An 18,006-nucleotide genomic window follows, 5' to 3' on the forward strand; every position below is an offset into this window, starting at 1 on the left:
AATGCATCAAAGCGAGAGGGGTGGATTATTATTTGTGTCATATGTCTAACCAACCATGCTATTTAAACAGGTTTGGACAAAACCCTTTCTCCTCTCTCGCCAGCTGTTGTCCAGTGTGTGGTATTGAGGGCGAGAGAGGGTTCAGGGAAGAGTAATCTGTGACCTGTGTTTGACCACCTCTGCCTACCTCTCCAAGGGCAACGGAGGAATATGATGCAGTATTTGACTTGGTCCGTGACGCGTCTCCAAAGTGTGTTTCCTTTCCTTTATCATTTAGACGGTATAACACAACCTGTTGATGTTATGTTCTATATGAAGTACCTTGGTGAAAGCTGTAATGTATTTGCTGGATGGGCGGGTATTGGTGATGTATAGTGTTGGTTTGGAGCTAAACATAGCAGTTTTCATAACATATTTAAATCATAAATATTATGATTTTTGAGCCTCATGCAGTACAGTGTAGCTAATGTTAAAGCAATGCTGTATCATATCACCAGCATACTAAAGCAATGTCATGGCTATGAATCAGCACTATACTCCTATACTTTAGTGTTGATGAACTTGAATGCAAGAGCTGTGGCGCCTCTTGGCCCAATGCCAAATCACGTCACCTTCTTGATGACTCATTGGTTAGCTGCCTTGGTGCGTTCCAGTTGTAGGAGAGCTCTGTCTGTCTTCCCAGAGTCCACAGCAGAGAAGCACTCAGTCTTCATCATGAACTAAGAGGGTTGGAAGCTCAATATCTTTAAGCAGGTTGTTACACTGCTATGAATGCCTTTCTAAGACATACATTCTGTGGTGGAAGTATTACAGCACTAATAGATCTGGAGCTGACGCTGTTAAGGATGAATTCATTTTTATATAAATGCAATCCGATTCATGTTGAACTACATTTGAGCTGACATCATTTAGTCGACTGGTCGATTGTTTAGTCGAAAGCCTGTTGGTCGACCGAGATTTCTTCAGTCGAAGAGTCGCAATGTTAAAAAACCAATGTCATGGTGCACAAGACACCTGTCTGATTCGCACCTGTGTCAGTGTACTTATCCATCGCAGAGGCCATGTGGTACTAAAATTGTATATGGTTATATTATGTAAAAAGTAATGGTGCAACACTAATAAATCAAATATTATTTTATAACAAATGCGCTTTCTCTCGCGTTGGATACGGTCACTGTCCGCGGTTCTGAAACATAATCTTCAGTTCACCTTAGAATTGGCGCCTTTCCCTATGTTGCTACTGTATGTGCTTAATAGCAACGTTAACCAGCCTATTGGGATTGAGAACAATGCAGCAGAGGCAGCAGCAGCATGGACGAGAAAACAGCCCTTGCCGTAGCCTAATTGTCTAAGAAAATTGAGGAGAGAGGAAACCCCAACTTAATGAGGTCTACTGTAAAATCAATAGCCTAACTGTTAAATGTGGCTGGCTTTATAAATCATCCATATATATCTACAGAAATAAGAGATCTCGTTTCTGTTGCCTGTTTGAGTGTTTGTTTACTGATTCCATGAGCACCAAGCCTCATGCCACGGGAAATTGTCTGATAAAGCAATTTCACCGATTTGGCTGTTTTTAATCTTTGCTATGCTGTAATAAAGGCTTTACTATTTTTTGTCGTTAGAACAGACTGGTATTACTTATTTATTTGGTGTTGTTTACACTGTTCCAAACAGGCAGAAAAATAATACTGTAATCTAACAGCACCTGTTTGTCACACATAATATGCATGCAGCTCTCTCTCCTATATCCGCCTTTCTCTTGATCTCCTTCTTATTGGTATTATTACAGTTATTATGATCACCATAATAATAAGTAATGTCATTATCATTAGTAGGCTTTATATAGTATCCTTGTATATAACCACCATCGTGCTGTAGGTCTAAGAGCGCGTCCTGTTTAGTCTTGATACCTTATTTAGGCTTATTTCACTATATAGGCTACTGTATCAATCAATCACTCATGAATTCCTTCATGCCATCACACAGCATATGATACATTCATGCTTTGAAATGCAAACAAGCATTTTAGTTTTCAAATTAAATAACAAAGGCCGCTTTCAATAAATAGCCCAAACAATAAATAAACTGCAATTAATGAACGCATGCAACTGTTTTTAGTCTGCTGTAATAAAGGCTTTAAATTGTAATTTTTTTCATTAGAACAGACTCTCTGGTATTTATTTAGAGTTGTTTACACTGTTCCAAATGGTCAGAAAAGGTACACATAATATTCACACAAAGCTTGTTCTGATACCCTAATTTTTCTTGATCTCCAGTAGTTTCTACAACTAAGTCAAATGTCTTCCACAGATCTGACTTTCCCTTTCCCTCCTGAGCAACCAGCAAACATTCACCTGTTTCGAGTTTCTTTTTCATGTCCTCCGCATCCATTTTGCGGTTACTGTGTTCGGAGTTTGTTATAACCAATTTATTAATGTGATTATGACAGGTCAGGTCCTTTTGGTCACATGCAAGCAATGCTTACATGTTTCACATAAAGAGAGCAAGGGTTGAGGGAATGTTTTTCCTAAACAAATTTGGGATTTCAGTAACATACCTTTTCAGTCAGAAACAAGTAAGAAACTAAATGGCTGAAATGTTGTTGCAGCTTCAGCACGGACAGCGCAATAAACACTTGCTGTGCTGGCTTTTCGCTGCAGTATGGAGGAGAGCGAGACAACGTGTGCCAGTCACACAGCCACTCGCTGTCATTTTTTTTTAACACAGTGTGACCATCGGGCTCTTTCTTGAGTAATTTATGTTAATTATTTAATCAAACTGTGTGCTTAAAGCGTCAGACAAGCTCAGTGCATATTTAGTTGATTTTATTCAAACACATAGGGTATGTGTGTGTGTCCAGATATATGGAAAAATACTTTTAAAAAATTTGACCAATCGATGGGTGGAAAGAACAAGGGGACTCTCGGTCGACCAAGATTTATTTTAGTCGGGGACAGCCCTAAACTACAAACAGTGCATTCAGAAAGTATTCATACCCATTGACTTATTCCACATTTTTGTTGTGTTTGTCTGAATTCAAAATGGATGAAATAAAACAAATTCGCACCCATCTACACACAATAACACATAATGACAGTGAAAACAACATGTTTTTAGAAATGTTTGCAAATCTATTGAAAATGAGATACAGAATATCTCATATACATAGGTATTCACACTCCTGAGTCAGTATTTTGTAGAAGCACTTTAGCAGCAATTAGGGTTGCACATTTTGGGGAATATTCAGAGGTGGAAACTTTCCGTGGGAATTAACGGGAATATATGGGAATTAATGGAATTATATGCAAATGTAATATTAATACCATTTCAATGTAGATGTTTTTTACATTGAATATATTTACCATATCATATGGAGACCGAAACACAAACCTTTTACCTTATCATAAGTAGACATAATTGCAAATGATTAAATCCTTCCAATAGAAATAAAAAAAACAATTTAGTTATGAATTGAACTTTAATTAAATGAGTTGACTCTTCACATGGGATGATTTCACTGAACAACAAAAGAAAGGGAATATTGAATAATCCCCAATGATCCATCGCATCTCCCAAAAATGTTTTCAACTTACATCTGTAAATTGAAAGCCTAGAAACTAAAGCTTTGGTTGTTTTCCTCTCAGGCGTCCATGTCTTTTCCCTGGACCTCCTCAATGTCCACCTCTTGAACATCAGACTGAGGCCTCATCTTCACTGTCACTTTCCAACCTTGTTGAGGATGGCTCGTTGTCAGGCTCAAAAAGCCTCAAATTTGCCCGGGTGGCCACCAATTTTTCAACCCTTGTATTGGTCAGCCTGTTACGTGCTTTGGTGTGTGTGTTCCCAAACCAGGACCAGTTGCGCTCTGAGGCGGCTGATGTTGGTGGGATTTGAGGATGATTGAGGCAACAGGGGAAAGAGCCTCAGATCCACAAAGTCCCTTCCACCAGGTGGCTGATGCAATATGGCAGTCGTGCCAACATATCTCATCTCCATTCCAAAGCCCTTGCTTGGAAGTGTACTTCGCCAGACTGCCAAGAACCTTGCCCTCGTCCAGGCCAAGGTGGTGAGACACGGTAGTGATGACACCATAGGCTTTGTTGATCTCTGCACCAGACAGGATGCTCTTAACAGCATACTTGGGGTCCAACATGTATGCTGCAGCGTGTATGGGTTTCAGGCAGAAGTCTTAATGCTTTTTGATGTATTTCAGAACTGCAGTTTCGTCTGCTTGGAGCAACAGTGAAGTGGGCAGTATGAATTTCTTCTCTTACATCTGCAAGCAGAGTCTGAACATCAGACAGGATGGCATTGTCTCCCTCAATCTGTGCAATGGCTACTGCTATAGGTTTCAGGAGTTTCAGACTGCTTACCACTCTCTCCCAAAATACATAATCTAGGAGGATCCTCTTGATGGGGCTGGCCATATCGGCAGACTGTGATATGGCCATTTCTTGGAGAGACTCCTCCCCCTCCAGGAGACTTGTCAAACATGATGACAACACCACCCCAACGGGTGTTGCTGGGCAGCTTCAATGTGGTGCTCTTATTCTTCTCACTTTGCTTGGTGAGGTAGATTGCTGCTATAACTTGATGACCCTTTGCATACCTAATAATTTCCTTGGCTCTCTTGTAGAGTGTATCCATTGTTTTCAGTGCCATGATGTCCTTGAGGAGCAGATTCAATGCATGAGCAGCACAGCCAATGGGTGTGATGTGAGGGTAGGACTCCTCCACTTTAGACCAAGCAGCCTTCATGTTCGCAGCATTGTCTGTCACCAGTGCAAATACCTTCTGTGGTCCAAGGTCATTCATGACTGCCTTCAGCTCATCTGCAATGTAGAGACCGGTGTGTCTGTTGTCCCTTGTGTCTGTGCTCCTGTAGAATACTGGTTGAGGGGTGGAGATGTAGTTAATTATTCCTTGCCCACGAACATTTGACCACCCATCAGAGATGATTGCAATACAGTCTGTTTTCTCTATGATTTGCTTGACCTGCAATTGAACTCTGCATCCAGCAAATGAGTAGATAAAGCATGTCTGGTTGGAAGGGTGTATGCTGGGCGAAGAACATTCAGAAATCTTTTCCAACACACATTGCCTGTGAGCATCCGAGGTGAAGTTGCTTACATAGCTCGAGCGAGACAATCATCAGCATTTTTCTGACTACGTTCCTCCGTTGAGTCAAAAAAAAATCTGATTCGGCCTCCCGGGTGGCACAGTGGTCTAGGGCACTGCATCGCAGTGCTAGCTGCGCCACCAGAGTCTCTGGGTTCGCGCCCAGGCTCTGTCGCAGCCGGCCGCGACCGGGAGGTCCGTGGGGCGACGCACAATTGGCATAGCGTCGTCCGGGTTAGGGAGGGTTTGGCCGGTAGGGATATCCTTGTCTCATCGCGCTCCAGCGACTCCTGTGGCGGGCCGGGCGCAGTGCGCGCTAACCGAGGGGGCCAGGTGCACGGTGTTTCCTCCGACACATTGGTGTGGCTGGCTTCCGGGTTGGAGGCGTGCTGTGTTAAGAAGCAGTGCGGCTTGGTTGGGTTGTGCTTCGGAGGACGCATGGCTTTCGACCTTCATCTCTCCCGAGCCCGTACGGGAGTTGTAGCGATGAGACAAGATAGTAATTACTAGCGATTGGATACCACGAAAATTGGGGAGAAAAGGGGATAAAATTTAAAAAATAAATAAATTAAAAATTAAAAAATATATAAAAATCTGATTCCAGGAGGACCATGAGCTGTTGCTATCGATAAGGTTAATCATAATCACCTCTGACAAAAGTCCCTCTACTTCTATTCGAGGTTGCTTGTTGTGAGCGCTGAGGGAACTTTATGCACTTGGCCAGATGATTCTGCATCTTTGTTATATTCTTGACATATGATTTGGCACAGTATTTACAAATGTACACAGCTTTTCCTACATTAGCTGCAGTGAAATGTCTCCACACATCAGATAGTGCCCGTGGCATTTTCCTGTAAAGATTAGAGAAAAATTAGTAAAAAACCCCAAATACAATCCCATGTACAGATGAATAGTTAAGCAGTTAGATTAAACAACTCCTTTGTAAGATAAATGTTTTAAAATGAAACATGTATTGAAACAGGTGAATTAACACTCCTCAGTTATCAGGCTGAAGCAAGCTAAAAACCTACATGGTAGCAAAAACTAACTAGCAGAAATTGTTAATAAGTTAGAAATGATTTAAACACATTTTGCTGTAGGCTACTATTTACTAGTTAATATATAATATATTCACCCCACCCAGTATTGTAATCAAAACTGACCAGAACACATGTAGTCCTTGGCTCAGACAGTGTAGTAGTGTGGGCTCAACATCTCATTAGTGTGCAAGATCTTGAGAATCAGCTGTACATGTGATGGAAGAATGCACTGTGCATGCATAGGGTTGCAATTCCATTGAATTGGGGATAGTTTAACCAAAATATGCCACAAGACCTAGAATTGCCTTATGTGTATCCCACAAAAAAGGTTCACTGTTATCAGCTAACGTTTTTGATGAATTTAAGCAAAATTCCCGGGCTTAACTTCCCATGGAAGGTTTCCGACCGTTTGCAACCGTCTTTCCATACCTGGATTGTGCAATATTTGACCATTTATTATTTTCAAAATTCTTCAAGCTCTGTCAATTTGGGAGTTGATCATTGCTAGACAACCATTTTCAGGTCTTGCCATAGATTTTCGAGTAGATTTTAGTCAAAACTGTAACTTGGCCACTCAGAACATTCACTGTCTTCTTGGTAAGCATCTCCAGTGTACACCTTTCTTACCTGTCTCCTCCCTGTCTCCTCCTTGTCTCCTCCCCTTCATCTACACTGATTGAAGTGGATTTAGAAAGTGACATCAATAAGGGATCATAGCGTTAACCTGGATTCACCTGGTCAGTGTATGTCATGGAAAAAACATATGTTCTTAATGTTTTATATGCTCAGTGTATATTTGGGCTTGTGGTTGAGGTTATTGTCCTGCTAATAGCTGAATTCATCTCCCAGTGTCTGGTAGAAAGCAGACTGAACCAGGTTTTCCTCTAGGATTCTGCCTGTGCTTTAGCTCCATTCCGTTTCTTTTTTATCCTGAAAAACTCCTCAGTCCTTAATGGCATACTTCAGGATTTTGGATACCATTTATTATGTGTCTGCGTGCAGTTTGAAGGAAGTTGCTAACCAGTGTTACCCATAGACTTCCAGTCATTGCGCTATCTGCTAGCATAACACGCTAGCAGATACCCAGAAACTCCGTCATTGTGCTAACGCTACTTAGCATTGGCTTGCAAACTACCTCTTAACTTCCTTCTTACTGTACACAGAGACACAAACATTTGACTGATATGATTGTTGTCGTGTTCTCTGATATAAGTTTGATCTCCTCTCGACCACTCTCCCCCATCTCTCTTTTCTTAAGCAATATTTCCATCTTTCCTTTCAGATCGACGCGGTGAGTAAAAGAAGTAAGGAGTCAGAGGCTGCCTTCCTGAGCGTGTACAAGAGATTCATCGATGTCCCAGGTAAGTCTCAGCTCAACCGTGTGTGTGTGTGTGTGTGTGTGTGTGGAATAGAGGATGCAACACAGGGATTTCCACAGCAGCCGAGGCAATTCCAGCATGTTTATGAGACACACATTTCTTGCGCCCCACACACACACACTTCTGATTACTTTTCCTGATGTTCCTGAGACGATGTGCCTCCAGGAGCCTGTGGGGAAAATGAAGGGATGGGGAGGACATTGATGATTTTAACACACTGACAGAGGCCAGTCACTATTAATACCAGTGTTGTTGTCCATGGAGATCTCCTGGCCAGTGTTTTTTCCACCTAACTAAAGCACTGAGGGACTTCCTGGCTAGGCTGACTAATAGTGGGACAGTCAACAGGGGAGGGTGACTGTAGTATGTGTTAGTCTGTGACGAACTGGGACTTCTGAGCTGGTTCGTGTGTGTGTGTGTGTGTGTGTGTGTGTGTGTGTGTGTGTGTGTGTGTGTGTGTGTGTGTGTGTGTGTGTGTGTGTGTGTGTGTGTGTGTGTGTGTGTGTGTGTGTGTGTGTGTGTGTGTGTGTGTGTGTGTGTGTGTGGCTGTCTGGGAGGCTGTCTGGGAGGCTGTCTGGGAGGCTGTCTGGGAGCCTTGTCTGCCAGCAGTACATTTTCTCCTTGGTGAACCTTATGGAAACACATGCGAACACACACACACAGGCCTGTAGGAGCAAGCCGGCCTGCTTGGGGAACCACTTAGTACATGCGTAAATTACTGTTGTTGTGGTTTGGAGATCCCAGCCCTGCCTAGGATCTCTAAACCACACCACGCATTCACACACAGCTCAAAGCCTACCAAGACAGACAAGCAGCACCTAGAGACCTTTGCCTTGGCTCCCGTACATCAGTCCGTGTTCCAAGTGTGTGTGTGGGGGGGAAGTCTAGGAATGTCTGTGTATTATCAGTGTAATCTGGAGCCTGTTCATTCTTGTCTCCACGTCTGTATGTCTGAGGATGAATGATCACTACTCCACTGATTATCGTGTGTGTGTGTGTGTGTGTGTGTGTGTGTGTGTGTGTGTGTGTGTGTGTGTGTGTGTGTGTGTGTGTGTGTGTGTGTGTGTGTGTGTGTGTGTGTGTGTGTGTGTGTGTTATCACACACACCTTAACGTTAGTGTGTATTCACCCCTTGGAGCTCTGCTGAACACACCAGGGAAAATACACACCCTCATACACACCCTACCTGACTCTCACCCTGATGACACTTGGTGGTAGAATGTCAAAGTTGACAGGTGTCTCCACCTACTGTCTTCCCTGTCTAGCCTTCTCATAAAGCCTTTGGAAATATTCACACTGTTCTCACAGACAGCCCAGTGTTGTGCAGCAGGCTGGAGTGGCTGCACTGAGCAGTTGGCACTCAGTCTCACTCCTTCTGCTCCGAGCACACACACACTCTCTCGCTCTCTTCACTCACACACACGCGCACACACACACAGAACCTCGCCCATCCAGACAGTGTTGGTGCTGCCACTGCCTGTCTAGTGAAGGGACAATCTCCCAGTTATAAGTTCCAGGGAGGACAAGAAGAGAGATATTCCGACACACACTGTAGTCAGTCCGTCTGTTCTGGAGAGAGTAGCCATAGAGTGGTAGGCACTGGGACTAGGCCGACAGAGACAGGCTAGATGTGATACAGCCCTGTACTGTGACAGCACTCATCACCATAATGTCACATTATGACCTTCTCTCCTGTCACACTGTAGTTCACATTGACAGTCGTTTTTTAATCATATGGGGTCATTCAAATCACCCTTAACAACAGAGGGTATCATCATAGATAATATTGAAATGGAATTAAAAGATTAGTTCCCATCCAACCCTTCAAGAATGTCGGTACTACTGTAATTTTTTATGACGAGAAGTCAAAGTACATTTTCACAATCAAATAGGGATTGGTGTAGCATGGGAACAGGCTGTCCATGGCCAGACCAGAGCTCTTCTATCTGTCCAATGTTGTAGAGTCTTAGATGAACACTTTGTGTTATGACGTAGGGTGTTAGAACACCGCGCGCCGTTGTTGACATAACAGATCTTTTGATAATGCTGTTGTGTCCTCAGCGGCTTGGCTGGTACTCTAGACTGCTTCTCCCTCCAAGGACGTTGTGGAGATAACTTGGCCCTTGTTTCACGTAACAGAAGGACTATCTTAGTGGGGAGAGGAGTTTATCAGATTCACAATGCACTGGTGTGTTTGACGTGGTGTGTCCACAGCGCTTTCAGAAAGTATTCACACCCCTTGACTTTCCACAGTTTCTTGTGTTACAGCCTGAATACAGCCTGAGATTATTTTGGTCGCTGCCGACACACAATACCCCATAATGTCAATGTGGAATTATGTCGGCCTGGAATATATGCTCTTATACTCTCCCTCTCGCTCTTCCTCCTTTATTCTCCCTTTGTTTACCCCTCTCTACCACTCTTTTCATATCTCTCCTCTTCCTCCCCCCCTTTCCCTCTCTCCCTCTTTCTCTGCTCTCTCTCTCTCAGGGCCAGGGGGGCTAATGTAATCATATGATTACATAATTAACCCAGCTGTCTCATTAAAGAAAATCAACTGGAATTGGGGCATAATTAGTCATACGGCAATTAGCGGCCGCGTCGATGCCGGGCACTGATGAGGCCAGGACTGGCAGCGCCCAACGTGCGAGTGGGGGGGGACTCAGGGTTAGAACACCCTGCCAGTCTCCAAATGCCTCCCTTACCCATCCCCATCACCACAATTTCTGACCTTGATTCAAAAGAGGACCACAATCAGTCATTGACTTTTTCGAGTCATCCGCAATGTGTTTTACAGCTTTGATTTAATTCAGTTAATCAATATATACATTTATCAATCCACAGTTTCCACCACCTTGGGTTGTGCCAATGGCTGAGGACCGATCACAAATAGGCACTGTAGTCAAGAGTGTAGTTGGGCAATATATGTTCTGCAAGGGTGTATATTATTTTCATACAAGCCCGCTTTAGTCTGTCTACAGGAATGTGTTGTTGTCCCATGGGTTTCTCTGCCCAAACCCCAAAGATAAGAAAGTCATCATCATTGTCCTGAATCCTAGCTATCGCCCCTCTTCCTATCTCTATTTTCCTCTCTCATTCATTCTCCCTGCCTCTCCCTTTCTTGCCCTTTTTCTCCCTCTCTTCGCCTCTCTTCATCTTCTTTGTCTGGGCTACTTGTTCACGTGACCATTTTGTGTGTGTGTGTGTGTGTGTGTGTGTGTGTGTGTGTGTGTGTGTGTGTGTGTGTGTGTGTGTGTGTGTGTGTGTGTGTGTGTGTGTGTGTGTGTGTGTGTGTGTGTGTGTGTGTGTGTGTGTGTGTGTGTTGCAACCACAGCAGCGCTGTCTCAGCACTCCTGCTCTACTCTGTACGAATGGGGGCAGCTATACATAGCTCTGCTGCTCTGGCACCCAACTCACACACACACACACACACACACACACAGGACTCATCATCAGTCAGCCTCACGTGACTCGCCCTGGCCACTCATGGTCATTGCCAGGGACACAAAACCCCACAATACACCTTATTGTTGCAGTGCCTGGATTGATGTTTGAATGGAGTGAGAGGTAGAGGTTAGAGACAGAGAGAGAGTGGTAGGGAGGGATGAATGGACGGGTGGGTCTTAGGATCTCCTCAATGAACCGATCTTCAAAACATGCTACACTAATACTAATCATATATACACCAAGCTGTTCCACTTTGAAAGGCTGCCCTGGTGTCAGACATGCTTTGTGGATTTGCATAGCCCAATCCTGTGTAGTCTAATGATTAGTAATGTATATTGTTGATTTGTATAGTGATTAGTGATTTCTTGTGATTTGTGATGCATAATGATTAGTAACATAAGTGTCCTCTCCCGTCCCATCAGACCCTGTGTCGGCCCTGGAGGCTGCCCAGCAGCTACAGCTGAAGGTCCAGAGGATGCACGACATCGAGACGGAGAACCAGAAGCTCCGCGAGACGCTGGAGGGCTACACCCAGGAGATCGCTGAGGTCAAGAACCACGGTGAGACTGAGACACACACTCTTATTTGGTTTTATTTTGTGTAGATCAGCTTTGATATTGCAGATTGTGGCTTCTATCAATGTAATTGTCTGAAACATTTCCAATCACCCATATACATTTTTTTAAATATATATATATATTTATATTATTTAAAAAATATATATATTAAAAATTATTATTATTAGGTATATTTTCCTTCACATACTCTTTGTTCCTACAGTGCGTTAGAAAAGTATTCAGACCCCTTGAATTTCTCCACATTTTGTTATGTTACAGCCTAATTTAAAAATGGATTCAATTAATTGTTTTCCTCATCAATCTACACACAATACCCCATAATGACAGAGCGAAAACAGAAATACCTTATTTACATAAATATTCAGATCCTTTGCTATGAGACTCGAAATTTAGCTCAGGGGCATCCTGTTTCCATTGATCATCCTTGAGATGTTTCTACAACTTGATTGGAGTCCACCTGTGGTACATTCAATTGATTGGGCATGATTTGGAAAGACACACACCTGTCTATATAAGGTCCCAGAGTCAGTGCATGTCAGAGCAAAAACCAAGCCATGAGGTCAAAGGAATTGTCCGTAGAGCTCCGAGACAGGATTGTGTCGAGGCACAGATCTGGAGGGTACAAAACAACTTCTGCAGCATTGAAGGTCCCAAGAACACAGTGGACTTCATTTTTAAATGGAAGAAGTTTGGAACCACCAAGACTCTTCCTACAGCTGGCTGCACGGCCAAACCGAGCAATCGAGGGAGTAGGGACTAGGTCAGGGAGGTGACCAAGAACCCGATGGTCAGTCTGACAGAGCTCCAAAGTTCCTCTGTGTAGAAGGGATAACCTTTCAGAAGGGCAACCATCTCTGCAGCACTCCACCAATCGGGCCCTTATGGTAGAGTGGCCAGATGGAAGCCACTCCTCAGTAAAAGTCACATGACAGCACGCTTGGAGTTTGCCAAAAGGCACATAAAGGACTCTCAGACCATGAGAAACAAGATTCTCTGCTCTGATGAAACCAAGATTGAACTCTTTGGCCTGAATGCCAATTATCACGTTTGGAGGAAACCTGTTACCATCCTGTTACCAAAGCCAAAGGCATTAGCTCAGGGAGCTAACACAAGGATAGTTCACTGACCCGCTTACGATGGCAAAGACTCTCCATTGAGAGATTTATCAATGTTCAGCTGTCTTGGAAAGGGATGGAACACCACAGCGATCTGGTTAAAATAATAGTAAAGTATATGTGCTATGTTAAAAGTTTGAAGAGGATGTCATCTGTAATACGGATACCGTTTCAATGGCCGATGTGCATGGAGCTACAATTCTCAGAACCTCGCATCAAACGCCGTAAAATAGCTAACGGCTAACATCAAGTCAGTGGAGCATCAGTGGACCCAAAGTCCTTCCATAAACCCCAAAATATACTGGAAATACTGAACAAAAATATAAAAGCAACATGCAACAATTTCAACGAGTTACAGTTCATATAAGGAAATCAGTCAATTGAAATAAATTAATTAGGCCCTAATCTATGGATTTCACAAGACTGGGCAGGGGCGCAGCCATGGGTGGGCCTGGGAGGGCATAGGCCCACCCACTGGGGATCCAGGCCCAGCAAATCAGAATGAGTTTTTCCCCACAAAAGGGCTTTATTACAGACAGAAATACTCCTCAGCTGTCCGGGTGGCTGGTCTCAGACGATCCCGCAGGTGAAGAAGCCGCTTGTGGAGGTCCTGGGCTGTAGAGGTTATACGCGGTCTGCGGTTGTCAGGCCGGTTGGACATACTGCCAAATTCTCTAAAACGATGTTGGAGGCGGCTTATGGTAGAGTAATGAACAGTAAATTCTCTTGCAACAGCTCTGGTGGACATTCCTGCAGTCAGCATGCCAATTGCACACTCCCTCAAAACATTGAGATGTCTGTGGCATTGTTGTGACAGAACTGCACATTTTAAAGTGCCCTTTTATTTTCCCCTGCACAAGATGCACCTGTGTAATGGTCATGCTGTTTAATCAGCTTCATGATATGCCACACCTGTCAGGTGGATCGATTATTTCGGCAAAGGAGAAATGCTCACTAAAAGGGATGTACGTTTGAGCGAAATAAGCTTTTTGTGCGTATGTTTTATTTCAGCTCATGAAACATGGGAACAACACTTTACGTGTTGCGTTTATATTTTTGTTCAGTATAGATCCTTTTTAATAATGGCTCACCTCCTCCATAGCCCCCTTTATGAAAGTAGCCCCTGAGCAGTCTTTTCAGGTGAAGCCCCATTGTATAGGCCTTTAAAGCCTTCACTGCTTTTTGTCTCCTTTTCAGAATAGCATGTGAAAGAGGGGATATGGGGGGGGGCTGCCCTCTCTGTCTTTGGAATTCCCCTCCCACCAAGAGCTAATTGACCCAGCTCAATAGCGGCAATATTTTATTTTGACATTGATTTTCTTTTTTCTCTCCTGTGCTCCGGCTAAGCTGCGGATCTCCCACCTCAGCGGTGGTGGAGTGAAGAATCACCCCCTCTCTCATTCTCTCTTTTCCATCCCTCTCTCTTTCCTCTCTCTCTCTCACATCCCGGCCCAGCCGAGGCCATTGATCCCCTGCAACCTAAATGTTTAAAGTTCAATTTAACAGTTAAGGGGGAAAAGGGCTCAGAGGGGACTCATCGCCATTGATTATGTGTCAGGGCTGAAACGTTGGAGTTTAAATCACCGCGGAGGAGGAGAGAGAGAGAGGGAGAGAGACAGAGCACCAGCGAGTGAGCTAGAGAAAAAAAGGAAGACAAGACGAGTACGAAGTGGGAGGGAAACTGAGAGCTCTCAGTCAGTAATACACTGTGATCTCGTGATCTATTAGCAAGCGCAAGGGCTTTGCCTATACACACTCTGCACACGGTGGAATAGAGCCCCCCGTCCTTCTCCTACTTGGAGGATCCCTCAGATGCTCTCAGTGTTACTGACAATCCAGACCGAGCACATCAGGATGCTTATGGCTTGGTACCTAATATCATGTTGGCACTCTGGTTTATCTCTTACCTGTTATCCTATCACTTACTGACTTTTTGAGTTCTCTCTGTCTCTCTCTGTCTCTCTCTCAGAGGTCACAATTAAAGCACTTAAGGAGAAGATAGAAGAGTATGAAGAGACCCTGAAGAAGCAGGCCAAGGAGCTGGGCCAGGAGGAGAGGAGAGAGGAAGAGGAGAAGAAAGAGGGAGAGGAGGGGCAGCTCCACAACAACCATGCAGAGGAGGAGCGGTAAGCAGGAGCGCCCCCTGTAGCCTGTACCGTGCTCTGCCGCTACTCTGCTAGTGAGGACTGGCTGTGGAGGATAGGCTTACTAGTGTTTGCCAACAGACAGAAACTACTGGCTGCAGTTTGTGTCTCAGTATGAGCGACGGTTAGGCCCAGACGGAATACCCTTACAGCTGTTGTCTGCATATTCAATCAATAGAACTATTATATCTTCTTCTACTATAGCAGTATTTAGTTAAATATTTCCATACTTCCATTGTGAACCAATAGTTCTCTAAATTCTGTCCCTTCAGTCGTCTGGCCTTAACGATGGTCAGTCTCCTATATGTTTGCTTTGTACTTAAGTGGGTGACCAACTTTAGTTCAAATTACGCCCATGGCTCACTGGAAGGTTGTCAGATACGTCAGGGTTGTTGTGAAGGGCACTGAAACGGACTCCCTATCACGTTGACATTTACACTTTCATTCAGCACTGGAGCTGAGTAGATATTGAATCCGGAATGAGCGATAACTGGCACTCATTTGTTTTTTACATTGTTTTATCATTGTATTCCTATTGAACTTGCTCCTAATCATAACTGAATGTGAGATATCTCGATTTCAACTCGAACCGGCTCTCCCTCAATGTCACACAATATTATATGATCCCATCAGTGTTTCCTGATGGAGGCACATGCGGCCTTTACACAAGGATTTTATTGGGACCGACCAACTCTAGCTATAATCCCTTTGCACCGTAATACCTTTTAATTCGCTGCTGTTTGTTTACTCCTAAACCCCCCGGCATGGATGGTAATACCGCACTGAGCCTCCTGATCATCACTGCTGCCAGACTGTCACTCACAGGACAGGGACACAGTTCTGCTCTGTTATCTGTTACGTCAGAGGGCAACAATACAGGCCATTGTAACCTGTCACCGCTGTCACCTTTTTTTACAAAGCCACCACCGTAGAGCACGACTCCATTTTGCTACCTTGAATTATTCTGTTTCCTGGGAGGAAAAGAGGGAAAGAGAGAGAGAGATTGGTCAAAATCTGCACAACCATTCAATGGGCCGGCTGTGTTGTGTTGATTCAGGGTCTTGCTGGGGGTTTCTGCCTGGCATCAAGTGGTGTTACAAGTTGTAGTGACTGTAGCAGTAAGGACAGATTACAGCATGACAACTCTCCACAGGGCGCAGGGTCACGAGTGGTGGGCAATAAAATGATGCTTATGGTGATTGGACACACTGCCCAACTCCCTGAACACTCTAGCATCTCACCAGCTCTATTTTTAGGCCACACACTCTGGTCAGGTTGAGGATATGTAATATCTGGTGGTGTCTCACACACTATTAAACCTAAATATAGAGAGACGGTAGACATCCCAGATTATAAAACCGTATGTCCCAAGCGGGCTCCCTAGTGGCACAGCGGTCTAAGGCACTGCATCTCAGTGCTTGAGGCGTCACTACAGACCCTGGTTCGATTCCAGGCTGTATTACAACCGGCCGTGATTGGGAGTCCCATAGGGTGTCGCACAGTTGGCCCAGCGTCGTCCGGGGTAAGCCGTCATTGTAAATAACAATTTGTTCTTACCTGACTTGCCTAGTTAAATAAAGCTTAAATAAAAATAAATAAATAAATGCCAGGATTTCCAAATCTGGCAACTACAGAGTACCTACCCATACATCTGATAAACAAGAGATGATATGGATAGTGGCTACCAATGAGACCCAACCTTGATAATCTTTCCCTTTGGAGGTTGACAGTCTCTTATAATGAACCAACTCCCAAGGACAAACCGACTCTCATCTCGTCCTCAGTAACAGCTAAGCCAGTCAGGAGGTGTCGTTAATTCTTCAGGGTTTGGCATGTTCCCCCTGCTTTTTAGTGTGGAGGTAAATTGATGAGAAGTCTGCAGGTGCAGGACAGAGCTAGCGGCATGAAGAATAAGGCCCTATAGGTGGCCCTGGTGTTCCAGTATTAAAAGTAATAACCCACAGACAGACAGGACAGAGCAGAACAGAGGGTGTCTTCACTATAATTTATTTCTTTATGTATTTAACCTTTATTTAACTAGGCAAGTCAGTTAAGAACAAATTCTTATTTACAATGACGGCCTACCCCGGCCAAACCCGGACGACGCTGGGCCAATTGTGCACCGCCCTATGGGACTCCCAATCACGGCCGGTTGTGATACAGCCTGGAATCGAACCATGGTGTCTGTAGTGATGCCTCAAGCACTGAGATGCAGTGCCTTAGACCGCTGCACCACTTGGGAGCCCCAAGTTATGCTACATTAGCCTTTTGAAATGCAAAAATGTTTCTTACGAGGTGTTGCTCAGCTAGCCTGTTCCCTCTCATAGCTAACTTGTATCTCTTCCTCTGTCCACACAGTCAACAACAGGAGAACCAGGAGTCTGCAGTGTCAAAGCTGGAGGAGGCAGACAGTAAGGCCCAGTCCCTACAGACAGGTAAACAGTTGCTAACCTACACCCAGTTATAGTCTCACAGGCCCAATCCTAACTTGATATTCACACGTATACTATCCCAAATCTTTGTATAAATGCCCCCAATGTGGCACAGTTAAGGCTCGCTTGGTGTCAACACACTCCTCAGCTGGCAGTATGTCTTTATGTTGACCCAGAAGGTAGCATCAGATGGTGGATTCTCCTCTGTCTCCCTCTTTCTATCTGTCCTTTTGGCTGGCTGGCTGACTACTGCCTAGTGAGTGACTAATCCAGGCCTGTCAACACTGTCCCAGTCCCCGCCCTATGCAGCCTTCTCCCTGCTCTAGGACTGACAGTCCCCTGTCACAGCACATCAGCTCGAGTCCAGGCCCAGCCACTCACCCTAGTATTGTAGCCTGCTGAGGAGAGAGAGAGCTTATAGTACAAAGGCCCATGCTTAATTATGAGGTTTATGCTTAAAATATAATTTTATCGCCATATGAAATTGGTGGCCAGATTGGCCAACCAGGCAGTAGATGGTTATGATGGTTAAATTATCATAGCCTAATAATAGATACCCTTTGAAATAGTACCATTTGGTACATAAAAATACTAACAATTTTATTGGGTATTTAAGAAATAGTAAAAACAAACTATCAGAAAAGTACTAACTACTAGTATGTAATTTACTTACAAATAGCAGCTGTAAAAGGACTGTAAATTAAAGTTACCAAAGTTGTCTTAGGTTGTGAAACCTAATATGTGGCTTTT

General features: G+C 44.1%; 1 protein-coding gene across 1 annotated transcript in view; it reads left to right on the forward strand.

Moving 5' to 3' along the window:
- LOC120043851 (homeobox protein cut-like 1) overlaps nt 1–18,006 on the forward strand; it is a 231,499-nt gene that overhangs the window by 135,137 nt on the left and 78,356 nt on the right. Inside the window, exons 4-7 of the mRNA XM_038988452.1 lie at nt 7,444–7,522; nt 11,410–11,547; nt 14,650–14,806; nt 17,183–17,259. Coding sequence (XP_038844380.1) covers nt 7,444–7,522; nt 11,410–11,547; nt 14,650–14,806; nt 17,183–17,259 — 451 coding nt within the window. The remainder of the gene's footprint in view (nt 1–7,443; nt 7,523–11,409; nt 11,548–14,649; nt 14,807–17,182; nt 17,260–18,006) is intronic.

The sequence above is a fragment of the Salvelinus namaycush genome, chromosome 3 (assembly GCF_016432855.1).
Source record: "Salvelinus namaycush isolate Seneca chromosome 3, SaNama_1.0, whole genome shotgun sequence".
Classification (NCBI taxonomy): Eukaryota; Metazoa; Chordata; class Actinopteri; order Salmoniformes; family Salmonidae; genus Salvelinus; species Salvelinus namaycush.